General features: G+C 34.5%; 4 protein-coding genes across 5 annotated transcripts; 3 read left to right on the top strand and 1 right to left on the bottom strand.

Annotated features, from left to right (window-relative positions):
- The first annotated feature begins 1,569 nt into the window (after window positions 1–1,569).
- Window positions 1,570–4,888, top strand: LOC125185426 (F-box/FBD/LRR-repeat protein At1g13570-like). 2 transcript variants are annotated; one of them, XM_048081953.2, is made up of 6 exons: window positions 1,570–1,784; window positions 2,355–3,165; window positions 3,252–3,413; window positions 3,481–3,775; window positions 4,009–4,151; window positions 4,465–4,888. In XM_048081953.2, exons 1-4 carry the CDS (start codon window positions 1,675–1,677, stop codon window positions 3,772–3,774), a joined length of 1,377 nt encoding a protein of 458 aa, XP_047937910.1. In that variant the 5' UTR covers window positions 1,570–1,674; the 3' UTR covers window position 3,775; window positions 4,009–4,151; window positions 4,465–4,888. The 2 variants fall into 2 exon arrangements, with proteins under 2 accessions (XP_047937910.1, XP_047937909.1); XM_048081952.2 differs by having other exon boundaries at window positions 1,571–1,784; window positions 3,481–3,770.
- A 298-nt stretch (window positions 4,889–5,186) lies between these two features.
- LOC125219313 (protein NUCLEAR FUSION DEFECTIVE 4-like) lies at window positions 5,187–7,502 on the bottom strand. Its single transcript, XM_048121254.2, has 3 exons — window positions 7,107–7,502; window positions 5,823–6,697; window positions 5,187–5,749 (listed from the first exon to the last, which is right to left on the bottom strand). The coding sequence occupies exons 1-3, from the start codon at window positions 7,413–7,415 to the stop codon at window positions 5,254–5,256; spliced, it is 1,680 nt and encodes a 559-aa protein (XP_047977211.1). The 5' UTR covers window positions 7,416–7,502; the 3' UTR covers window positions 5,187–5,253.
- A 14,948-nt stretch (window positions 7,503–22,450) lies between these two features.
- On the top strand, window positions 22,451–23,623 carry LOC125220372 (uncharacterized). Its single transcript, XM_048122541.2, has 4 exons — window positions 22,451–22,657; window positions 22,733–22,836; window positions 23,257–23,431; window positions 23,513–23,623. Exons 1-4 carry the CDS (start codon window positions 22,454–22,456, stop codon window positions 23,621–23,623), a joined length of 594 nt encoding a protein of 197 aa, XP_047978498.2. The 5' UTR covers window positions 22,451–22,453.
- An 856-nt stretch (window positions 23,624–24,479) lies between these two features.
- On the top strand, window positions 24,480–25,619 carry ATLEA4-1 (Late embryogenesis abundant protein, group 1 protein). The gene is made up of 2 exons (XM_048127786.2): window positions 24,480–24,570; window positions 25,180–25,619. Exons 1-2 carry the CDS (start codon window positions 24,484–24,486, stop codon window positions 25,456–25,458), a joined length of 366 nt encoding a protein of 121 aa, XP_047983743.1. The 5' UTR covers window positions 24,480–24,483; the 3' UTR covers window positions 25,459–25,619.
- Window positions 25,620–25,833: the final 214 nt, after the last annotated feature.

The following is a 25,833-nucleotide window of genomic DNA, read 5'->3' as shown; positions in this document are numbered from 1 at the left end:
TCTTATACTTTACCCACTATGTCTATTATAATTTGTCACCACTTGATTAGTTACGGATTTTAAGAAATGTAATAGAATGAGTTGAAAAAGTTAGTAGTATATGGATCCTATTTTTATATATTAGTTTTATAATAAAATATGAGTCAGAATGAGTAACTGGAATGTAGGGTCCACTACCAAAAATGATAAAAGTGAAAGGTGACAAATTTTGAGTGACGGATGAAAATGGAATAAGTAACAAATTTTCAGAGACGGAGGGAGTATTATTTATCCACTCTATTTATTTATTATGATTTTTTCAAAATGAGTAGAAGAAAAAAAAAAGTGACTCAATTTTTTGGGATAAAAGAAGTATGACTATTTTTCATGAATTTAACAAGTAAACAGAAATAGTCATGAATCACTGTGTCAATTTTCTCAAAAGTCAGTTTTCGAACAAATCAAATCGTAGATATTGGAATGTGTCGGTGGAATAGAACAATCGGCAAGATGAAATATTACCTAACTTGAGAAAAATAAGAATGTTTTAATCATGAAACATATGGTAAAAGAAATTTAATTTAATTTTAGATTTGACACCTTCTCCATACACAATTAAAAATCTCAGCGGATAAGGTCAGTTGTAAATCGCCACATTTCTCCATTAAATCCCAAATGAATGAAATCCTTCTTCCTACCATCGCCTAACATTTTCTTGGAACCTTCGACAATCATTGGTACATGTATGATGTATCTGTATGCGTGTTAACATAGACATGAAGTGACGGAGAGGAGAGATGAAATTTGGAACGAAATTTTTGACCGTATTAAAATAACTACATCATTCCCATTAAATATCTTATATTTGACGGATAATAAATTTAAAATTTTGCTTAACATTGGAAACTTTTTGACCGTATTAAACTACATCATTCCCATTAAATATCTTATATTTGACGGATAATAAATTTAAAATTTTGCTTAACATTGGAAACTTTTTGACCGTATTAAAATATCTTCATCAGATCCATTAAATATTTTATATTTGACGGATAATAAATTTAAAAATTTGTTTAACATTGGGAACATAAGTGGATGGAAATAATTAATGGAATGTGGATCTACTTTTATATACTTTTATTGTCTTTTTAGGAATGAGATTTAAGAAATTGATATGGTGAAATTTAAAGTAAAAAAAAATTAAAACAAAAGAGATGAATAGAAAGTATAATAGGAGAGTATATAGACTTTTTTGCTAAAAAAAAATGAAATGACTCAATTACTTTGATACATATAACGTAGTACTCCGATCTCCGTATTAGTTTTATAATAGTAGTAATTATGCATAGAATGAGTTAGTGAAATATGATATCTATTTATTAAAAATAATAAAAATAAAATAAAATATTTATTTAAAATCATGTAAATAAAAAAATATGAGACATTTTGAATTTTCTCTTCTTCATTCTAATTATTTATATTTATCGTTAATACTTACTACCACTTATAGAGTAAGAATGGACCAACACGTGTGATTTGGTTTGATTATAATATTAAATTTGGTACAACAGCCGATCACTAAAACTATAAACAAATAAGATATCTCTATAGTGACAGTTTGGCAAATCCTTATCGAATCAACAAGAAAGAATCGAAATTTATATGATTTGCTGGAGAACTTGTTAACCCACATCGATGTCTCCCTGGTTATACATTCTAAATGGTTTGCTGTTCCTCGCTTTCTTCCTCAAATTGTTCAATATTCTCACCAGAAGCAAACTTTCTCAAGAGAGAGGACATTCTTGGTAACCAATAAAGCTTCTTTTTTTTTTTAATTTTAATTTTAATTTCTGGGTTTAGGAGTACGCTTGCTTTTATTGGTTGATTCTTCTCGTTCTTGATTTTTGAAATGGGAATGTGTATATTCCGATTGTAAGTTGTTTTTGTATGAGAGTATGAATTGAGAATCAATGGAGTTTGTAATCTGGTAATATATTTGACTTGCCTCTGCTTGTGTGCGTGGGAGAGAGAGAGAGAGAGAGAGAGAGGGATGTGAGAAGTGTAGTATTATTTTTATAGTAGAGAGAGAGAGAGGGATGTGAGAAGTGTAGTATTATTTTTATAGTTCTGCATAATTTGATAGATTAGGGTGGTGTTTGGTTTTCTAGATAGAATAGTACCAAGATATAATCTAGGATTAAGTTGTGAGATTTGACTATGACTAATTATCACGTGATTATCCATCCAGTATGAACCAAAACACACTACATATTTAATCCGAGATACAATCTTGCAAACTGTGGATTAGGGGTGTTTTGAGATGCTTGTTTTTGTGTATTAAGAGTGGTTTCTGAAGTTTGGTGTATTGTGTCCAGTCCTGTCTATGAGGAGATGGATGATCTAGCATCCGGGGTGGACACGATCACCACTTTGCCTCGTAGCATAATCGAGAACATTCTTAGTCGTTTGCCTCTGCGAGAGATGGTGAGGACTAGCCTATTATCGAGGGAATGGAAGCACAGATGGCTCACCTGCCCAGAACTCGTGTTTGATGTTTGCTTCGACCAGATGTTCTTGAAAGGTCGCGAGCTTAACCCAATTATTCACCATGTTCTGAGGCATCATCGAGGACCTCTTCTGAGATTCACGGTCCAAGTCCCTTCTCTCAGAAGTTGCCCTGAAATCGATGAATGGCTTCACCTCCTCCCAAACGACACCCTCCAGGACTTATTTCTCCGTGTCTCCATTGGTGGGGAACATAGGCTAACGACTCATCTCTTCACTTTCCGACACCTAAGAAACTTGAGGCTCGAGAGCTGTACATTTGACCCTCCTCTCGGATTTGAGGGATTCAACAAGCTTGTGACCCTCCAGCTTCAGAATGTTGGTCTCGTTCCCGACAGGTTTGGGGATTTCTTGGCGTCTTGCTCTGCAATCCAAACACTGATACTGTTCCACTGTACTTCCTTCAATTGCCTTGAAATCACCGGTCCCAGATTGAAACTTTTCGAGTTTAATGGGATATTTATTTCCATTTCTTTCAAGAACTGCCCCCTTCTTAGAGATGTTAGATTGGCTTTCTCGCCCGAGTCCAACGTGGAAAATGGCTTCTCGTTTAGCTTGGCAGAGTCCCTAAGCTGTCTCCCTGCACTTGAGGAGCTAGAACTGCAAGCAAACGCGTTGGAGGTATCAAAACTTGTCAATTATAGCTTCTTAACTCTCTCATCATATTAACTGTATTTGCATTCCCAACTGATTCTTCGGGTTTATAGGGCCTTTTTAGGTATGGTGCAGCGCCCGAAAAACTGGCCGTTGCATTGAAATCACTGAAAAATCTTCACCTCACCAATATGTATTTCGAAAAGATTGCAGAGATTGCATCTGCAATTTCCATCATCAGAAGCTGTCCCATTTTACAGAAACTTAGAATCACAGTAAGTTTCAGTCATCCTTCAAATTCTCTTCTCGGTGAATTAGATCAGGTATGGTGCTCGCTTGCAGGGTTATACCTATGAAGCGGTCGACTCAGTTGCCGGTTTCCTGCGATCACAAGAACCATTGAAGTGTTTGGCTCGGCTTAAGTCCATCAAGATGCAGCTCTTCTGTGGGAACGACTCCGAAATGGAGTTCCTCAAATATATGTTATCCTCTGCAGCTGCACTCGAGGAAATAGCAATCGCTCCTCACCCAGGTTGCATCACAGACGGGGGAGAGGCAATCTTGAACGAGCTTAAACAGTACCCTCGAGCATCCTCAAGGGCCGAATTCATCAGCCTAGACGGACACACCCGGTAAAGTAAAGTTTCTCTTAGCTCTGTTTTATGTTAGATTTATTGAGCCTGATGAAAGTCAATAGAACTTTTCTTGAAGAAAAAAACACATTTTTTCAGTAGTAAAGATACTTAGCCATAATTAAACACTTGATTTAGGCAAAAAGGTCACTTCGTTCTTCACACTCAATGTGAAAATTCATCGGATGCAGATTCCCATAAATAACCGAATACTGCATTCTTGATATGTGCTTTATAGGTGGTGAGGTGAAACCACCTCATTGCATAGAACATCTTGAACATCAATCGTGCATCTGGACCACGGGCAAGATGCTGCTCCGGATGCGTTGGACTCGCGCAAGCCAGGCAGTAAGACAGACACCTGAGAAGGATTCAAGAGAGGTAAAGTTTGGTTGTGTATAGTGTTGTGTTAGTACTACAATTTAAAGAATTTGTGATGATGGGATTGAAAGTAAACATGAGTAGCAGGCAAATAAATTGTGCGTACATGTTTTCTGAAGATTAAAAAAAATTGCAATGAATCTAATACAAATTTGGTTCAACTGCTGCCTTCAAACAAAAATAATGTAATTGTTGCATGTGTATCAAATTGACGATTATAAGCAGTTGACGTGAATCAAATTGTAGTCTCGTTTTATCATGTTTTTATGCACTTGTTAAGGTGAAGTTTAGACTCATTTTGATCACATTTCAGGGCCAAAGGCTAGAGCAAGAATATAAGGAGCAAAGAACGAAATTCGGACCAAGAAAAGGGAGAACCGAGTGATGAAGCTTGGTTACCTAAAATTGAGTCCAGTATTCGAGAACATTCTACCTTGGTCGGGTAGGATTGGTCCATATAGTGATGCCGGTTTTAAAACCCAGTTCGATCCAGATTTGAGTAATAGCTCATGCATCAGCCTCCCAGTACGGAGAAAGAACGAAAAAATGTAGACGTCCAGAGCTGAAGAAAGGATTGAAGCTTCATCTGCCATGGTATTCAAAATAATTAACATTGTAAATGTGACCATCACGAGTTGCTAGATCTTCGAATAGCTCCTAGTTTATAGTAGAGTTTGATTAAACATGTTTACCCTTTATTGTAAGTTCTAATTTGATAAGATTTGTATTTTGTGTCAGCATTTTTTGTAGTCAAACTAAATAATTTATTCAATTTATGCTACCAATCAAAACCTCGACATTGATGACTAATTTACGTGATTATACAAAATTAAATAATTTCATTTGTTAAATTTGAGTTTATATAAAAAAAAATGAAATGGAAGGGAGAAGCTGAGAAACGAAAGATGAGAAACAAGATGTTAGAGAATTTCATTTATGTATTCATCAGTGAAATTATACTCTAAAAACTCATTATTTTATAGAATTACCCCTAGATGGGTTATCTACCTCGATGCGAAAATCAGAAAACTCATCTAAATTCAAATTTTTCTTTAAATTTTGTTAATCATTTTGTTAATGTGCAATCAATCATACAAGATTATCAACCTGTGTGTACTAGCTCACTAAGACAGATAGTTGGTCTTCTACTTGTCCCAAATCTGTGATAAGCATGCCTAGTTCTCAAGAACAGCATCACACTACACACTACTCCCACAACCGAAACACAGCCCCACCCCACAAATGTCAGCCAATAGCACTCTCTCCCCATACACACCAACGCCTCGCCTAAGCCTGCAGCACCGGGCGTGGCATTGGAGTCGTAAACTGTTGCTGCCAGGTAGCCGTAGACGAGGGATCCAATGGGTATGTTGGTGATGAGGATGTTGTGGTTCATACTCACACCACATGGCCCGAAGAGCTCCGAGGTTATTGAAACCGCGGCAGCGAATATAAAGCCCGAGCTCAGCCCGATCAGAGCTGTCCCTGCTTGGATCGCCAGGGCGTTGCCTCCAAATGCACCGAGAAGGGAGAAGGCGACTGGCGTGGGGAGGAGAGCGATGGCCAGCCAACCAGTTCTTGAGAAGGAAACCTTATTCCTGCAAATATGATAATTTAAGTTTCTGCAAATATATGCAAAATGGAAGATGATCGGTGTGCCTACTTGCTTACATTGGTATGAAGTCGGGAGCAGCGGAGAGGAGGCGGCCGAAGAAGGAGAAGGAGGCGTATATGGCGATGAGCTTTGATGTCATCAAACCATGCCCGAGCGACTGAGCAATCTGCCCAAGATTGTTGCTGTACACAAGCCCTAAAGTTCCCCCACAGATATATGCGATGTAGTATAGCCAGAACTCCAACCTTCGGACGAGCATTCCTGCTTTGTGTTCTTCCCCGAGCATCACTGTTTCACCGGAACTACCTTCTTCAACACTGCTGTTCTCTCTGGAAATGCCATTAGGTGCAGCGGAGTAGGCTGGTTCATTTTCACGGCTAAGGAGCTGTTTATGTAGCTGGAGATTATCAGCCTCATCATCATCAGCAGCAAGAATGAAGCTAGAGGAGATTGTGCGGTTAAGCCACTCTCCGTCGTAAAAAATGCCGGGGATCCCTAAAGGGAGGATCAGGAGAAAGATGGCGCCATACAAGAGGAGGCGGGCCATTGATGAATCTGATGGATGGAGGAAGAGGAGATACAGGCCTGTGAAGAAAGCTAGCACATTTAGCCCGAGGAACGTGCGTTTGTCGCGCTTCACAACATCAGGATCCGGAGAATATAGAGGAGGAGGTTGGTGAAGAATGGGAATCAGAGCCACAACGGATATGAAGAGGGGGATCAATGCATTGAGAAGGAGGTAAACAGCTGATGAGGAACTGTCGATTGACTTCACTGCGAGGTTGTACAGAGCAGCGCTTACACCATTGAAGCTGACGGTGAGGGAGAGCGCGAACGGCATTGCAGAGGGGAAATTCTTGATGCAGAGAACAAAGCAGACTGTGTTGAACCAGCAGATGCTGCAACCAGCTAACAAGCAAAGTATAAATACCTACAGTTAAAATTTAGGGATCAATTCAATCAAGTCAATCACTATAAATGATTAAAATTGGGGAGAAACGCACACACAAACACACATTGGCATTTCAATTCAGTGATGCAAAATTTCATATACAAAGGAGCAGATAGTAATACGAATAGAGGATTGAGACACCAATGCATCATCAAGAGAAATTCATCAAATTGAAGATCAATAACACCAATGTAAAAGGAGTATGAAGGAATAAGATTTCTTCAGGAATTCAAATATTTCCAGATCAATCCAACCAAATCAAATTACTAGCGAATTTGCAAGATTACGAGATTGCATTCTTGCATTTTACTGTAACTCGATAATATAGAAAATTGGAGGTGAATCAGCAAAACCTAATCAAATTGGGGGAAAAGAGAAAACAACAAACCACGGAATACGGCAGCGTAATCACTTTAGCAACGACGAGCCATTGCACGCCGTAGCCGACGAGCCCCATCGCCGCGGCGGCGAACATTACCGCCCAAAGCGGCATCCACATGACGGCAAGACCTGCCGACCAGCCCAAGGCCTTGCCGAGGTCGGAGGCGGTGGCGAGATAGTTGAGCTGGACCTGCGAAACCCCCAAAACCGACTTGAGCTCGGAAGAGTAGGCCGAAAAGTCGAGGTTAGTCCCCGTGAAGGCCTGTATCCAAATGGTGGCCGCGAGCACCATCCATTTCCCCGATTGGGCCACCATTGTTGAGAAGAGAGTAGCGTTTGGTGTTAGAGCAAAGCGAAAGCGAGTGTAGTAAAAGGTGAGTTTGGTGAGAGAAGAGGTGTTTGGTGATGCTGTTGCGTGCACGGTCGTTTATAGTAAGCAGTATTATTAATTCCCGCATAAAGTGAACCACATTTTTTTATAGTGATAGTATTTTATTTTTTAAGAAATTATTTAATCTTATAAAAAATGAGAGAATGAGTTAGTAAAAAATAGAACTTATTTTTATATATTAATATTATAATAAAAATATAATAAGTTACGTGAACGGTGGTCCCTTATCGAAAATGAAAAAAAAATAAACGAGACTTTAAATCACGGACATTCCAAAATAGCAAAACGGGACATTATTTCATTGACGGAGGAAGTATTACTTCGATTTCATTAGTGTTGGAACATATTCCTTTTTAGGATGTTCAATTAAAGTTGGCACATTTCCTCTTTTAATAAAAGTCAACACTTATCCCTCTTATTTTACTCTTCATATTCCTAACTTATGACTTAAAAGTGATTATGTAACAGCAGTACATTACTTACTCCATCCCCATTAAGTATCATATTTTGTTATTTTCGTCCATTCCTCAGTGTTATTTTAATTTTATCGTAAATGATAACTAGCCGCTGCTGGGGTTTGGTGTCTTGTACAAAACAAATAAATTAGATACGGATCTATTTGACCGATTATGCGATTAATCAATTCACATGTTAAACAGAAAATTGCATGCTAGAACGCAAATAATTCATGCTCATAGAAAGTAAATCCTAAACATGAATACTACGGTTTAGAGTTACCGATTTGATTCTCCAAAGAATCGACGATTGCTCGCGCCTTCTCCACATGATGATCTTCAATACTAGACCACAGATCTTCTCTCTGGTTCCCGAACTGTATCTCGATATCAGGGTGGGCTGATCTTATCAAAATACTAGGACTCGAATAAAGAAGACAGAAGAAATCCTTTTGGGAAAAGGAGTAGAAATCGAAATCTCCTTCAGCTGGGGGGGCCGAAAATTTCGAAAAATTTCAAGTATGAAAATTGTGATTCTTCTGTCTCATTTATTCTCCTATTTATATTAAGTTCCTTATGGGCCCAGACAGGGATCTATGGAAGGTTTTGGATATGGGCTCCCCCAATTAGCTTTTTACTAATTAAATTGAACCCACAATTTAATACAAGCTTATATTGGAATATTACGAGCAGCCACTACAGAAGTAATATTGAACTCTCCCCATCCAAATCCGAAATTACAAGTAATCCGGGTTTCCGTTATTTATTATTTATTTCCCGCGCTTAAGATATAAATGTCCATTAATTAATTAATGTCTGCTATGGACTTAATTAATTAATATCTTATTAATTCCAAGAGTGGACTTAGCAAGAAACACTTATTTATTATTCATAGAGTAATAAAACTCCAACTGGCCAGTTTTCCGAATAATAAAACCTTGTTCGAGCTCCTCTTGAGGACATTATCAAACGAGACTCACCTCGTGCACGTTTCAACATAATAGCAATCCTAGCACCGCTAGATATTAATCACCACTACCCAATATATCAGGATTATTGGGTTGCGAAAAACCCGCACCATTTGATAAGTCAAAGTAGTGCATAATCAATACCGTATGCTCAATGCTAACATATGTAGATTAAGAAATAACATTTTATCAAGACCTAGTCTTTCAGTAGATAGCATAATGACACGTCTTGCTGTTAGATCCGTTCAGTGCTATACCACACCAATGTCAAATTATTTCAGTAAGGCTTAGAAATATGTGGACTGACATTGCAACCTTTCACGTTAGGTAGCCAAAGCCTATCTAGGTTGTGAAATTCTTCTTTTTCTTTTGCAAAGCATTGCATAGATCTGACCGTGTTACCTTAAAGTGGACGACGCCCACAACCGGTCTACTAAGCAAAAGACTTAGACTTTGTTTACTTCTTATGCATTTAAATGTTTGTAAAACATCTTATAAATGCACAAGCAAACACAATGTAATAATAATAGTGATTCTATTCGTGCGAGACTGCTCGAATAATACTGAATCTGGTTAAAAGTGGATTGTAGAGTTTTACGTATACAAGCAAGATTCTATTCGCGCGAACCTTGCTCGAAACATGCTTTTCAGTATACCAAACCTAACAGCCGCCACAACCCACTAACTTATTTCACTCATATTTTCAGTATAAAATTAATACAGGAGTATATATAGTGAGACTCATATTCCACTAACTTATTCAACTCACTTTTCTTTACATTTCTTAAAATGCATGCCGAAACCAAATAGGACACTTAACAGGGGACGAATAGAGTACTCCCTCCGTCTCACTCAAGATGACCACATTCTTGAGTGGCACGAGATTTTAGAAAGTGTTGTTAGGTGGAATAAAGTAGAGATGAAAAAAGTAGTTGAATATTTTAATGAGGAGAGATGAGAGAGAGGGCTATTTCCAAAATAGGAAAGTGGCCATCTTGATTGTGACAAACAAAAAAAGAAAGGTGACCATCTTGAATGAGACGGAGGGAGTATTATTTTGTGAGTTAAAAAGTGAATAGTGCATTCTATAAGAAAACAAATACTCCTACCTCTTTTGTCAGCCTTTACTCGTCATTAGTTTTTTTTTTATTCATCCACCAATAATTGTCACACTTACTTTTTATTCCTCCCATCCTACTTTAGGAGTCTTAATTTAATTCGGATGAGTTTTAAGAAATTTAAAGGAAAATTAGTTGAAAAACATAGTGGAATGTTAGTCTTATGTTTATATATTAGTTTTATAATAAAATGTGAGTGGAGTGTGATAGTAGAATGCGGGGCTTATTACCATTTATGAAATATTTTAACTGGAACACCTAATGTGAGACAGACTAAATCTATGACTCCTAAAATGGGACATATGAAGTAGTACTACTTTTGGTATTGAATCCCACATTACACTAACTCATTTCCACTTATATTTATTAGTATAAAACTAATTCTCCTCCGTCCATGAAAAATAGACAAGATTGTGAATGGCTCGGGATTTAGTGTTTAATTGGTAAAGTAAGAGAGAGATAAGAAAAGTAAGAGAGATGGAGGGAAAATGTAGTGAAATGAGTGTTAGTGGATTGTGGATTCACATTTAGAATGATGTGTAGGATTAGTATTGGTTGACAACTTTTCTTTTTGAACTTGGTCTAAAGATTGACTAAAATGGCGAAACTTATCTATTGACTCAAATTCGATTAATTTTTTCAACTTAGTTTCTATTACATTTTTAAAAAACCGTGCCGCATCTAAGTGTACGAATTAATGGTGGACGAAGAAACTATTAAAGATTACTCCATATTTATATTTAATAAACATGCTTCTTTCGGTAAATATGAACTATTTTCTTTTTAGTTAGTCTCTTATAATATATTTTTAAATTTAGGAGTATTTAAGTTATTCCAATTAGTAATAAGGATCTCACTATTTACTAACATTACTTTCTCTATATTTTCTCTTCATCTCTCTTAATTTACCAATTTCACATCGTGCCCTACTAAAGATTTATACTCCCTACATCCTCTATTTATAGTCCTATTTTGATTTGGCATGAATTTTAAGAATGTATTTTGACTTTGTGAAGAAAAATGAGGAAATGAATTATTGAAATGTGACTCCACTTTTATATATTTATTTTATAATAGAATGTGAGAGTAATGATTTAGGTGAATGGTGAAGTCCACCCACTTTGAATGAAAAGATAAATGAGACTTTAAATCGCAAACATCTTAAAATGATAAAATAAGACACTTTTTTCACGGACGGAGTGAGTACTCATTTATCAGGGAAGAAGGGAGTATCGATTTAAATAGAATGAACATTCAACAGAGTACATGACAAAACCTATCTCGCAACAGCATCACTAATTATTTACACAAAACTCAAACTCATTTTAGTGTAAATGTGACATTAAATATGATTTTACTCCAATAATTTACGCTAAACTCAAACTTAAATGAATAATCTCTATATTATGCATTTTTTACTCACAAAATTTGAATTTTTTTTGGTTTTGGTTAAGTGTAAACCTAAATATAGGTATTTTTCACTCAAAAACCAAAAATGGGATTAGTTTTTGAGCACTATTAAAGCTAGTTACCTATCATTTTAGATTTTAGTATACTATTGGAGATGGTCTAAAAGTTGAAAATCTATGTTAATTTAAAAAATTTACATTTCAATTTTTATAAAAATATTTACGCAGAAGTAACTACTTAAGACCCAATTTATTCGATATCCTTGTACTCCAAGGTAGTTGAGTTGTACTCCTTCTGTCCCACATTAGAAGTCCCGGTTGAGTTCGACACGAGTTTTAAGAAATATAAAGGAAAGTTGATGATAAAAGATAGTGGAATGTGAGTCCTACTTTTATATATTAGTTTTATAATAAAATGTAAAAAAGATAGTGGAATGTGAGTCCTACTTTTATATATTAGTTTTATAATAAAATATGAGTGAGAAAAGGTGAGAGGAATGTGAGGCCTATTACCAATAATGGAATATTCCAACCGGCACTCCTAAAGTGGGACACCCAAAAGTAGTAAACCGGGACTCCTAAAGTGGGACGGAGGGAGTATTTCTTTTTCAGTTATTCCTAGGTAGTTAAATTATTTTCTTTTTTGTCAAATACGTTATCTTCTCTTTTACTCCCTCCGTCTCTCTGTAACTGAGTCATATTTCTTTTTGGGTTGTCCCACTGTAGCTGAGTCGTTTCCTTTTTGGCAAAAAACAACAACTTTTCTTCTCTCTTACTTTACACTCTGTTACTTTATTCTCTTTTCATCTTTCTACCTTTTTCCTTTCCTACTTTATTATTCGTTTACTTAACTCACATAACCCAACTTTTCTTAAATCTCGTGTCGAGAAGAAACGCCTCTACTACATAGGGATGAAGAGAGTAGTATATTCTCTCGCTTAGTTTACTCTATCTACTTTAAACAATAACACATCAATTTTTTAAAATTCAAATAAAATGTCACATTTTTTATTGGCCTAGATTTTAAGAAATTGTTGACTTTGTAAAAGAAGGTGGTAGAAAAAGCTGTTGGAATGTGAGTCATTTTTGCAAATCCGTCCTCCAGAATCAATTGTGTTGTCTCTGCGGGCCGTGGAAATGTGAGTCCTATTTTTAGATAGTACTCCCTCTGATGCAAAGCGTATGTAGAAAAAGACTGAACGGAGAATTAATCAAAGAAACCCTAGTTTCGGTGAAAAAACGAAAATAATACTATTAATCAAAGTCTGTCTTTTAAGTTTAACAATGAAGCCTTTATATAGACAAAGAAAAATCCTAAACTTATTGAAAATAAAACTAGAAGGAAAATAACTAAAAGGAAAATAAGCAAAATAGGAAAACCTAATTTGTAGAAGGAAAAACAATTACTCCTAATATTTTTTCATCTACTAATTCTATTAACTAGGAAATAAATAAAACCTAAAATATAATTTTCTTAGCCTCCAAATCTTGTCTTTTATAACTGCATCATACTCCCCTTCTCAAAAAAGTCTCATCCTCGAGTCTGTCCTCGAGTCTGCTTTATTGAAATAGCATCTTAACCTATTGAAAATTTCTCCGACTACAACAATCATCGTCCTGCTAGTTAAGTGGTCTCCAAAGTTTTAATACATCTTTATGTATTAATCCATCAAGTTTTTGGTCATGAGCTGCAGATGCATCATAGGACTGAAAAGTCAGCGTGTGGTTGCTAAATGGATAGTCTCCTCTGGCCTCACTAACTCCAGCCCATTTGTCGACAGAGTGGTTATGTACGTATATAATTCTCTGAATCATTAAATGGCTCTAGTGCTTATTAACTGAATCAGATGCTGGATTGCTCTTAAAGTCTTCAAGTTCTTTAGTCAACAAATTCCCAGCCATGGGCTGTAGGAGGCGGTTTCCCCTTTCAACCTCGTCGTACTCCTCATCGCCATGGATGACAACGCCCTCGTCTTCGACAACGTCGTCAAATTTCACAGAAGGAGACGGAGATTTGTGCATTAATCCAGGGAGCTCATAGAATATATCCTCGTCGTATACCGGCTTATCATACACAGGCATCGACAATATATCCTCGTCGTATACGAGCTTATCATACACCGGCATCAGCAATATATCCTTGTCGTATACAGGCTTGTCATACACCGACATCGACAGTATTTTGTTGTTACTATTTTTCGGTGGTTCGGGGAGCTCACAGAATATATCCTCATCGTATACAGGCGTATCATACACCGGCATCGAAAATATATTGCTATTACTATTTTTCGACAGTTCATCCGCATCATATGATGTAAAGACGTCGCTGAATAATGGATCGTCTATTGAACGACGCTCCGGCGCAATAGAACTCATCTGGTTGGATTTTCCACGACGCTTCTCCGGTCGCGCCGATCGTCGCTGTAGGTCTCAGACCTATTTTCGCAGATCACTGTTCTCGATGTCGCGATGGAGGTCTCAAACCTGTTGTTTGTCTCAGATCATCGTTCTCGATGTCGCGTAGATCACGTTGTCGTGCAACCTCTTCGTTTGGGAGATCTCCACGTCCCCCACCACGACCGCCGCCACAAGCATCGCCACGTCTACCGCCATGTCTACGTTCAACCATTGATAATCAACTTGGATCATGATATTAAATGATGCAAAACATATGGAGAAAAAGACTGAACGAAGAATTAATCAAAGAAACCCTAGTTTCTGTGAAAAAACGAAAATAATATTATTAATCAAAGTCCGTCTTTTCAGTTCAACAATGAAGCCTTTATATAGGCAAATGAAAATCCTAAACTTATGGAAAATAAAACTAGAAGGAAAATAACTAAAAGGAAAATAATCAAAATAGGAAAAATTAATTTGTAGAAGGAAGAACAATGTAACAGCCCGCCCTCCTAGGGTACAATAAATGCGGCGGCTGCTACCCGAAACCGACTCCAAAGAAGTAAACACAGACTAGGGTTTCATTTAAAGAGTACTGACCAAAAGAATTGAAAGAGATATCAGAGTATTAAATACAACAACTTAACCTAGAAGATTAAAGGAAGAAAAATATCATAAATGGCGATCAAAATATCTTAAGAGCACGGCTCATTATCCAAGACACATCACAAGAAAAGACTAAGGCTTCAAACCGAAGGCAAGATGCAAATATTAAAAAAAAAAATTCTAAAGAGTATCAAAAATTCAGCGGAACACGACCAAGAGAAAGTATAGCTATGTATGAAGACACAACTACGCTTGAAGTTCAACATATCCTTTTTAATTCATTAATCTGCTCAACACCCGCCACCACTCGTCGTCATTCAACCTGCACATAAGGAAAACACATGCAGGGCTGAGTATTTGGAAATACTCAGCGAGCTCGTTGCCAAAACATTTTATAAGTTATGCCACCCTTACCAAGTGAACTCGAGTTTTAAGCAGTTATAAAAGGAATATCACGAGTATCACAAAATGTATTTTCATAGACTGGCCAGTCAAAATAACCTCCCATTTTCTCATCAATTAACAATCACAAACATTCCATGGTGCGACGAAAGTGTGGACACACTTTTCGCCCACGAGACCGGCCGACTAGCAAGGACGGCTCTCGATCCCATTGTGTACACAGCCTGGTAGGGCTTGCGGCCCATACACAGACCCGAATTCGTATAAGCATATCCAACAATCACATTTAAACAAACATAGGCATGACATAACAGTTAAACCACCCTTATAACCCCGAACAACATTTTGATAAAATAAAAGAGAGTTTTTAGAGTAAAGCCCACCTCGACTGCTTAGTTTTCAAGTAGATTCGCTTTTCCGTTATCCGGCTTCGCAACCAAAGTGTCACACCCAAATCTTTCTTGACGTATAGACTTATAATAAATAAATTCAAAATTTAAAATGAATGATCCACGTGTAAACTACATAAAATTCACATATTACATCAGGTACATATTTCAAAATATTCTAAACTGTAGTGGGACCCTCTCACCACTCTATATACTATACATTTATCTACATGCAAAAATGATGAGGAGGAGAAGGTTGCCAAAAATGCGTCAGCCGCCGACCCTTATAATAACTGTAACTCACATCAACCCACGCATCATTGATATCTTATTCCTGAAAAATATTAGTGGTTTATATGAGCCACAACTCAGTGTATATAAATATTACCTTTAATTTCACACACATATATCAAACTCATTCTTTCATCAAAATATATCACCGGAAGTAATAAATATCATAAACAATTTAACATTCATATGCATATGCCTCTCCATTCTTTTTATTATTCTGTGACACATCAAGCCTGGTATCTGCCCGGGATTTCCATTGTATACGACCCGTAGGTCCCTTTTCATTATTTGACCTTTCCACGAAGGCCCCTCTTTGCTTTTTGACCTTTCCACGAAGGCCCCTCTTTGCATATTAACCTTTCCACGAAGGCCCCTCTTTGATTTGACCTTTCCACGAAGGTCCCTCTTTGCATATATTCTTTGACCCGTAGGTCCATTATCATTGAATATGACCCGTAGGTCTTTTTCCATTGTATATCAGATCCAGAGCAAGACTGTCACATATCCTCTTTAATTCCATGGTTCAAATAATTCCAATACCATGCATCAATCATATCCATTGCACCAATTACATACCCATATATTTCATCAATTAACTCCAATACTATAGATAAACATATCCATTGCACAAATCATATATCCACATCACATTTCACCATCAATATCAAGTAACACATAACCATTTAGTCTCATATCATATAATTCAAATATTCACTTCAATTTAACACGTAGCAATCAATCACATAAAATATGTAAAATTAAAAGTGTGATTTATACACGCCTGATTACGACGGATGATATAGTCGAATTCCTTGATTCCTTAAGCTTCATCTACAGATCTTTAATCCAAATTAATGGTCCTCGGGTTGAACTCACTCTCTCTCTCTTCCTAATTTAACAGCTCGCGATCCTTTCTTCTATTTGTTTTTCCTCCCTCTATTTTTCTTCTAAGTTTTTTTTCCAATATTCCTATAGAATATATATATATATAGTAGTAGTACGAAAATGTCTCGGTTATTTGCCGACTTATGTCTATTAATTAAAATATTAGTAACCCAAATGGCATGTATATAGTTAATCATAGTGATACGTGTCACCCATATACATTATGAACAAAAATAATCATTTAATATTCTAAATAAAAATATATAAAATTAAGCTTACTTAATTATTAAGATACTAGTCAAAATACACAATATATATCCCATGCACACGTTTACATATTCCTATATATGTATAACATACAATTATGTAAATAACACTATAAATATACACTAATAAATGAATATCTATCAGTATGCAAATTGACGCATGTTTCGGGTTAGAGATGTCACACAAAGTTTCACCTTTTAATCACATAGGCACATATCACAAATTAGATTCAATACTACTCTTACTCATGCATGTCTCATTACTTTTCCCTTTTCCCAACGATTTATCTTATCATTACTAATTAATCAAGATCATGTTTATCGCACACGAAGACTTAACCATCAAACACACACTACACAACACATCAACACACACACACACGGCACACGCACACACACGCCACACACACACACGGCACACACACATACACGTCCCCACATCCCTTTTATCCCTCTTTCACTCAACCAAGATGCATGAGGGTTCAAGAAGACCGATTAATCGGTTAGAAGAAGAAAAAGAAGAGGTAGAAGAAGAACAAACATAACTCTTAAACAAAAATACCTTTTTAGCGAAAAACAATCGGTAGAAAACAAGTATTAGCCTTGATTCTTCAAAGTTCTTGGATTAAACTTCAATTTCTTCTCAAAGGATGAAGGATTAATGGAGTAATGTAGAAGAAAAATTGAGAGAGTGTGTGGGAGGGTGGGGGCCGAAAATTATGGGGGCTAGGGTTGATGTCTCTCTTATTTATAGTGCTCAACAAGATCTTTAGGTAATTAGAATAGAATATTTGGTAAGATCTCATTCTCCCCAATTAAATAAAATAAAATAATATTGTGAAGTAGGGAAGAAGAATTAACAAAAATAGACTAGGTATCAAGCATGGCAATTTTCGAAAATTAGGTCCTCTAACTAGCCATGGTTTCGTTTTGGTATATTTTACGGAGTAGAATAAAATATCACGGAGCAAAATAAAATAAAAATTCTCCCCCATTGGCCTAGAAATAGGCGTGTATTTTGAGCCTAATTAAGGCATGGATTTTTTTGAATATTAATTAAAATAAGGTATGGTAAGGATCTCTTGAAGTATGGAAAGATTTGGTAGAATATTTAAATTCTAGGTATGGAAAGAAATCAAATAAGAGGTCAAATAAAATAAAACAATTCCTTTCTTCTACATGTGATTTTCGAAAATCACAAAGAAATAGTGCCTAGTATTTATGGAAATTTTCTCTAATATTCCCACTCACCCTTAATCAAATAATTCATCTCATAAATTAATTAATCACATATGCCACATCATAATAGTCAACAAATTTAACTTTTCAAACTTCTCAATCAAATAAACTCATGTAATAAATTCACTTATCAAATAATTCACATCTTCCACGTCATCGATAATAAATTTTAGGGCTCTAAAATTAGGGTTCTAAATTCCGGGATGTTACAAACAATTACTCATAATATTTTTTCATCAACTAATTCTATTAACTAGGAAATAAATAAAACCTAAAATATAATCTTCTTAGCCTCCAAATCTTATCTTCTATAACTGCATCACCCTCCGTCCCATAATAGATGTCACACTTTCCTTTTTAGTTTCTCCTAATGTCACATTTTCTTTTTTAGAAAAAAGTTCTGTCTCACATTAATATAAATATACTATTTTCTCTCTCTCCACTCACCACACAAAACAACATATCTTAAAATCCTGTGTCATTCCCCAAGTGTGCCATCTATTATGGGACGGAATACTTCCTCCGCTTGAAAGTTTGTCACACTTCTTTCCTGCACTCGTTTTGTAAAAATTAATAAATAGTTAGAGTAGAAAGAGTGTAACGTAAGAGAGAAAATAATTTAGTTAAGACTTTTCTCTACATAATTCTCCTTCATACTTTATTCTCTCCCTACTTTAACTATTTATATTATTTTTACAAAACTAGTGCAAAGAAAATGTTGTGATAAATTTTAGGGGACCGAGAGAATAATAAAATGTGAGTGGGGATATATTAAAAAATAAATATTCAGTTGTGCGAACAGAAAAAAGAAAAAGAAAAGAAATATCTACAGGAATAATATAGAGCATGATACACGTTTGAGTAGTTTGATTATTGTGACTAGTTAGTTGAGGTGGATGGGCTGTAGTGCTGTACTATATTGAGGAAGGGAGTTAGTTTTTTCTTTTTTTAGGGAAATAATTAAGAGTGAACTAATTCAAAATTGTCAAAATTCAAGAAACCCTAATTGCAGCGTACAATATATAATTATAAATGTTCACAGATCGCGTATAACGTCAAGAAAAAACAGAGAATCCAAAATTTGTTTCAAGGAATCCCAAAACATATTGGAGACAAATCATAAACTTTATTTCCGCTAATTTAGTTTTTAGTTTTCAAGATAATTGCATCACATTGATTAACATGGTGCATGCCATGGTAAATACTTTGCATTAATTACTGTATAAAAAATGAAAACAAACAATCAATTCATTGATATAATAAAAAAACAGATACAAAATAATTGCTTCATTTGTAAACAAGTTGCATTGCAGTGATAAACATTTTTGTATTAATTGTCGTATAAAAAAAAACATACATTCACATGAATAATTGTTCATTTTTGTAGGCAGTTAATGCAAAATATTTATCATGGCAATACAACATAACATATTAACCCATGTGATGCAATATCTGGAAAACCAAAAACTAAGTTCCGCGAAAATCAACTCCACAATTTGTTATCCTTATTTTTTGGGATTCCTTAAATTTAAATTTAAAATTAGGATTTTCTATTTTTTCTCCTCGTTACTCCTACTATGCAACCATATATATACTGTACAATGCATGCGACCCAGGTTCCATGAATTTTGACCATCCAGATTCAAATTCTATGGATGATATTGGTGGTATGTTATTACTCTAATTGGTCGAAGAACATTAGTGCTCATCTCTCTCTATATATATGGATTGCATTTTCTGAAAAATGATCAATAATGGTTCTCTGTCTACTACCTTTGTGGTGACTCGAACCTCTAACTTATTGGTTAGAGAGAAAACGTGTGACCAACTAAGCTGCGCTTCATCGTTATACATACGAACATGACATCATAGAGGTAAACACGTCTGACTGACAGATGCATTATATACACATATACTATTCGAAAACACACATACATTTTTTGACCATTAAACTGAACTAGGGTCATTTATCTATATTGAACTTGAGTCATTATATACAAATTAATTTTTTTATGTAAATTTTTTAGTACGAACATATGCAATTGAGATTTTGTTAGAATCATCATAATACTATCATTAATTTAATATATGGTTCCTGAAAAAATAATTTAAATAAAGAAAATTACATAAAATTGATTTTTTTGAAATATTTTTAGGATTGCTAAAATGTCAACCTTATAATAATGATTCAAGTTGATTATGTAAATCACTTCTAAGACATTATAACAACTAGTGTCACACCCCCATGTACAACTCAATTTAATTTCATCACAATAATTCACATTTAAAAATCACACAAACATGTAAAACTCTTTAAATATACAGCCCCAAAATATAAAAGTAAGCAATTTTATAAATCAACCAATTGCATACACATACTTAAAATAGTTATATAAGATTTACGTTATTTATATACAATTAATCAAAGTTTCCAATAATGGCAATCAATTAGGTGCATACACATCGAAAAATTATAACATAGTTTTACAACAATGACATTCACGTTATTGTTTTCAAAATTCCCCTTTTATAATTTTCTAGAAAAGTGTGTGTATACGTGGATAAATATGGTTTTATATCAAATTACATATTACTATGAAATAATAATTGTAGATTTGTAGTAATATAATGAGAGTTATTGTATAGATGGGTTGAGCTTATCATTTAATTTATACAATTTTGTACAATTTATGTAAGAATTTAATAACTAAAACAACTTATTAGATTGATAAAAATATAGTACTCCATCATACTTTTCATTTGCCCCATCTACGATAAGATTATTTTTTTAACTTCTCTAATTTTAAAACTAAAGAACTTATCATTTTATTCATTAAAAGTTACAACGAAAATTAAGACATAATTTTATAAAAATTACAATGACATTCATGTTATTATTTTAATTATATATGTATCGATAAAATTAAATCAATGAATCCTATTAATAATTAACTGTTTTTCTAATGTCTTGCATATTAATTAGGTTTAATAAAACTAAATTAATATGTCAAAAACTAAATAAGTTATATACTTAAATACTCCTCATTGTCCCAACTAAATTAGGGTATTTCTTTTAGCCAGGATGATTAAGAAATTGTGTTATATATAATTAAAATAATATAGAGATAATAAAGTGCGAGAGATAAAAATGAGTAAAGTTGATGGCGTTCTTCTTCTCCAAATTTCTCCAAGTCCAGTTCCTTATTTCTGACGTAATTTTCTTTCATTGTTTACCCCTATTTGTATTCTTCTCTGTATTTATTTAATTTTCCACTTCATTTCTCTGCTTCGCTTTTGTGGAGTCTCTCTGCTTTGGGGTTGGAGGTGAGGCTCGATCTTGATATTTTCAATTAAGAGAAGGGAGTTGTTTGATGATATATAATAGTATTCGATAAGTGGGGAAATTTATAGGAGAAATTTATAGTATTTCGATTAAGGCTTGGGAATTTACGAGGAGTTTCTTGTCTAACCAAATTCACTATAATTTGTTCGTAAGTAACAGTTATCCCAGAGTTGACAAATCGTGCAGATTGACGGATCAACTAACCCAATAAGGTTAAACCCTAATCCAACACAAAATTGTCGGGTATCAACCCATTAACTTCGTGCATGTTCGTGCGGATTATCATGTTATGTCGAAAAATGTCAGCTTCACTGTTAATTAACAAAAAAAAATTGTAACATAATTTTATACTAATATTTCTAATAGCATTTATATTAATCTACAATACTATTGATAAATCCATAACTAATCCAAAATTGATTCGTAAAATAAATTTAAGCGGTTGATTATTATAATCTAAAGGAAATAATTTAGCCTTAATTTTGATATAAAAAACATAATCTAGCGTAAACTGCAAGTTGTTGCAATTTGGATATACTTGGGCATGTAGACAAAAGCGACTTAATATTTGACCTATACTAATGATATACGGTATATATATCTCTTAATATAAAATAACATGTAGTTTAATTAGGAAACTCCTAGCTCTCCCTATATATATGATTATTATCCACATAAATTATACGCTATCAGACATCATTAAATACAGGATCCACATAGAAAATTTTTGGAGCTTAATTTTGATCAATTCAGCGCTGTCCAGGAAGTTTATCGAGATATAGATTAGGTAAGAAATCATTTAACTTTTAATTTTAATTCTCTCTTTTATTTAGGGTTCAATGTTATGGAGAATTAAGTCGAGGGACCAATGAGCATGACCGTATATATTTATAGATATACTTTAATGAACGAAGAGTTTGCTACTATACTATCAAGGTGATAGTTAATGAACAACAATAGTAATCTTTAGGGTTTGATCAAAATACGGTTTAATTCACAGTTTTAATTAACTTGAGGTAAGAATATCTGGTTAGGGAACAATTTTTGAAATTATGTCATATAATAGTATGACATAGAAACATTAGTTTAAATAAATAGTCTAGGCGAAGATTCCTAAAGCAATTAGATAAAATGCCAAAAAAACAGTTAAGAGAAATTTTATGCAAATTATAAATTTCTGCAGATCAACATTTACATGGGGAACCGACAGATGAATTGTCTGTTTGGAAGGAGTCCATCAAAAACGAAGTCCAAGCTGGCGACGATGGCCAAGCTCGCGGTCTCTAGAATCGCAAACCTGAAGAACCGTCACACCGTGAAGCTTAACATAGCGCGCTCAGACGCCCTCCTTCTGCTGAAAGAAGAAGGATATCCAAGACTAGGACTCGCCCTCACTAAAGTAATTCAATTTTATTTATGTTTTTATTATTAATGCTATTATTTTTGGGCGTGTTTGACTGAGTTTCCTTAACAGGCAGAGTTAGCCATCATCGAGCAGAAAAAATTGGACATGTACGCCATTATCGAGGTGTACTGCCGCCTCCTTATTGAGAGAATCGATGTGATCGTAGACAGCAAGTAAGAAATACTATTTCAATAATGGGATATTTCATACGAACTTTAAGTGAATTCTGGTATTTCATACGAACTTTAAAAGTGGTTTTAAAAATTACAAAGTTTTAAACTGGTACAAATTTTTCACGATGACTCATTCTTCGTAGATCTACGAGACACCTTCTAATTCAAGAATTAGGGTGTCGAAACAACGTCGTTTCATATATGATTTAGACTAAGCCACAAAGATAAAAATATTATATTTGGAACGAGTCGAAAAAAATTGCGCCCTTTCAAAAGTTTCTGATTTAATACCACTTTTATAGTCCGTGAGAAATAAGGAATTCATCAAAAGTTTATGATTTTTATGACCAATATCCCTTAATAATAACTCTATTTTTTTTATACCTCCTATGTTTTACTATGTGGAAAACGAACATGTAGGGAATGCCCTAGTGATTTGAAGGAAATGGTTGCTAGCTTGATATTTGCTGCTTCAAGATGTGGAGGATTAATCCCAGAGCTGGAAAAGATTCGTCAAAAGCTCACATCCAAATATGGAAAAGATTTTGCATGTAGTGCCATTGAAATAAAAAATAACTGTGGAGTGCATCCGAAGGTACATATATTCAATTTTTTACCATCTTAAGATAAAAATTAAATAGTTATAATATATTGATGTTGTTTTTTGTTTTTTTAGATGGTTAGTAAGTCATCATCACTGCCAGCAAGCATGGAAGCAAAGGAGAATTTGCTCAAGAAAATCGCCAAAGATAATAACATCGCTTACCACACATCACTTAAGAATTAGCCCTTTACTCAATGTAGCATTTGTAGGTAGATTCTTTTAGATTGAATTTTATGTTTTTCGTGTAATTTATATCTTTGAGTTTTGTATATGTTTATTTTAAACTAATATTCACTTCATTTGTCCAATTGAAGTTAAGTTGTATTTTTATTTTTATTTTGCAATTTTATTGTATTTAAGTCGTATTTTTTTCATTTATATACTCTATTCATTCTATTATTTTATTCTCTTTTAATTAATTGATTTATTTATTTTCTTATAATTTATTTTTTTCACTTAATTTATTAAGCAATAGTATTTTTAAAATTTCTGTCTAAACGCAATGCATCAACTATAATTAGACGCATGGAGTAATAATTAAGAAATTGAATCATCAGCAATCGACATATGCGTATGGAATTGGATCTAGTTACAACTTTCAAGTAACATTAAAACCTCAATATACAAAATACTACTCCCTCCGTTGCCATTAGGGTCCAATTTATTGGCAGCATGAGACATGAGTTACCTCCGTCTCCCAAAATTTGATACACTTTGACTCGGCACGGGTTTTAAGAAATGTAATGGAAAGTGGGTTGAAAAAGTTGGTGGAATATGGGTCCTACTTTTAAAGTATTAGTTTTATAATAAAATGTGAGTAAGAATGAGTTAGTGAAATATGAGGTCCACTACTAAAAATGATAAAAGTGAAGTGTGTCAAATTTTTAGGAACGGACCGAAATGGTAAACTGTGTCAAATTTTGGAGGACGGAGGTAGTAATAAGCAGATAAGTGGATCTGCATGCACGGACACGTGTTGTCTCTTAGAGTGGAATGGTTTCTATAAATAAATCATCACCATATTCATATTTATCGGTCTCAATATGCAATCAGCAAAACAAAAAGCCGCCGACGCCGCTGCCGTCGCTAAGGAGCACGTCGAAATTCTCAGAGCCAAAGCACAAGAAAAGGTATTCAATAATCATTCATATTGAAACTTCATATCTTATATTCATAAATTAGTAATCCTAACTTTAAAGTTTTAATTGAATGAGTGACTAATTTTTAATACTATATATTTCCTCCATTCTTTATTAATAGAGATATTTTATTTTAGTACGAAGTTTAAAAATAGTGTGTTAAATTGACGGTGAAAAAGTAAAAGAGAGTAAAGTAAGAGAGATGGAAAGAGAATAAAGTAAGAGAGAATTACTTTTTTGTCAAAAGTAGAAACAACTCAATTAATTTGAAACTTTTTAAAATAGAAAAACAACTCTATTAACATGGAATGGAGAAAATATTTTATTCATTTGTTAAAATAATTTTTTTGAAATCACATAAGTTTTAGTGGAAATTGGTAAAATAAGAAAGTAATGAAAAAAAAAATTAAAGTAAAAAATGAATTCTACTTTATTATAGAAAAATGTTTTTTTTATGGGGAAAAAATATATAGATGGAGTATTTTAATAGACTTTTTATAGGGAAAAAACATATAGTTTCAAAAGAGTTTCTTACTACGTATGGAGTATTTTAAGTGACTTAAGTTAACTGAAAGTATGATAATTTTAATTGTAATGTAGGCGGAGAAAGCGGCGGCGCCGACCAAGGAAGGGAGAGAGATTGCTCATGAGAGGAGGAAGGTGAAGGAAGCCGAAGCGAAGATGAAGATGCACACTGCCAAAGCCGACCACGCTGCTGACAAGCTTCAAGCAGCGCAGCATGGAGGGCTTTGTGGTATTGGGTGCAACCATCCCCATCGCGGATATCAGGAGCCATATGTTGGCTCTGCCTACCCGCCAACTGTGGCTCCTGCCTATCCGCCTGGTGGCTATCCACCAGGCTGGATTCCCCCAAAGTGATGTAGCTAATTCGTAATTTTCGCGTGTTTTTTGAGTTTAATGATCACACCTTTCTAGTTTACACTTTAATTTGAAGGTTCATGGATCTTGTACTTTCTTTCATTATTTGTTCTTGATACAACTCTTATATTCTTACATAATAGAGGTCTTGGTCCTAATCAGATTCTATCTCACTTTCTTTCATTGCAGAAAATACTATTTTGACAGAGAATTTGCCATGATATACTTTTTCATTCATAATATCATGAAAAATGGATAATTTTTTTTTACTTATACTTTATTATATTAGTATTGACAATAGGCCTAAAATTTGACAAATCAATTATCAACCTGAATGGCTGAATCGGCTTATAAAAAAGTGTTGTTGGATTGAAT

The sequence above is a fragment of the Salvia hispanica genome, chromosome 1 (genome assembly GCF_029641045.1).
Source record: "Salvia hispanica isolate PSC_SH4W2 chromosome 1, Shi_PSC_v1, whole genome shotgun sequence".
Taxonomy (NCBI): Eukaryota; Viridiplantae; Streptophyta; class Magnoliopsida; order Lamiales; family Lamiaceae; genus Salvia; species Salvia hispanica.
The sequence above is the reverse complement of the archived record's forward strand: the minus strand, read 5'-3'. Positions and strand labels throughout refer to the sequence as shown.

Excerpts from the sequence above, each read along its gene's own strand:
- LOC125185426 (XM_048081952.2), top strand. The coding sequence starts at position 1,675 with ATGTCTCCCTGGTTATACATTCTAAATGGTTTGCTGTTCCTCGCTTTC. Across the intron at positions 1,785-2,354 it reads CAAGAGAGAGGACATTCTTG|TCCTGTCTATGAGGAGATGG; the intron begins GTAACCAATAAA and ends TATTGTGTCCAG. Across the intron at positions 3,166-3,251 it reads TGCAAGCAAACGCGTTGGAG|GGCCTTTTTAGGTATGGTGC; the intron begins GTATCAAAACTT and ends TCGGGTTTATAG.
- LOC125220372 (XM_048122541.2), top strand. The coding sequence starts at position 22,454 with ATGGGGAACCGACAGATGAATTGTCTGTTTGGAAGGAGTCCATCAAAA. Across the intron at positions 22,658-22,732 it reads TAGGACTCGCCCTCACTAAA|GCAGAGTTAGCCATCATCGA; the intron begins GTAATTCAATTT and ends TTTCCTTAACAG. Across the intron at positions 22,837-23,256 it reads GATGTGATCGTAGACAGCAA|GGAATGCCCTAGTGATTTGA; the intron begins GTAAGAAATACT and ends ACGAACATGTAG.
- LOC125219313 (XM_048121254.2), bottom strand. The coding sequence starts at position 7,415 with ATGGTGGCCCAATCGGGGAAATGGATGGTGCTCGCGGCCACCATTTGG. Across the intron at positions 6,698-7,106 it reads TTACGCTGCCGTATTCCGTG|GTATTTATACTTTGCTTGTT; the intron begins GTTTGTTGTTTT and ends TTTTAACTGTAG. Across the intron at positions 5,750-5,822 it reads GCTCCCGACTTCATACCAAT|GAATAAGGTTTCCTTCTCAA; the intron begins GTAAGCAAGTAG and ends TCATATTTGCAG.
- ATLEA4-1 (XM_048127786.2), top strand. The coding sequence starts at position 24,484 with ATGCAATCAGCAAAACAAAAAGCCGCCGACGCCGCTGCCGTCGCTAAG. Across the intron at positions 24,571-25,179 it reads GAGCCAAAGCACAAGAAAAG|GCGGAGAAAGCGGCGGCGCC; the intron begins GTATTCAATAAT and ends ATTGTAATGTAG.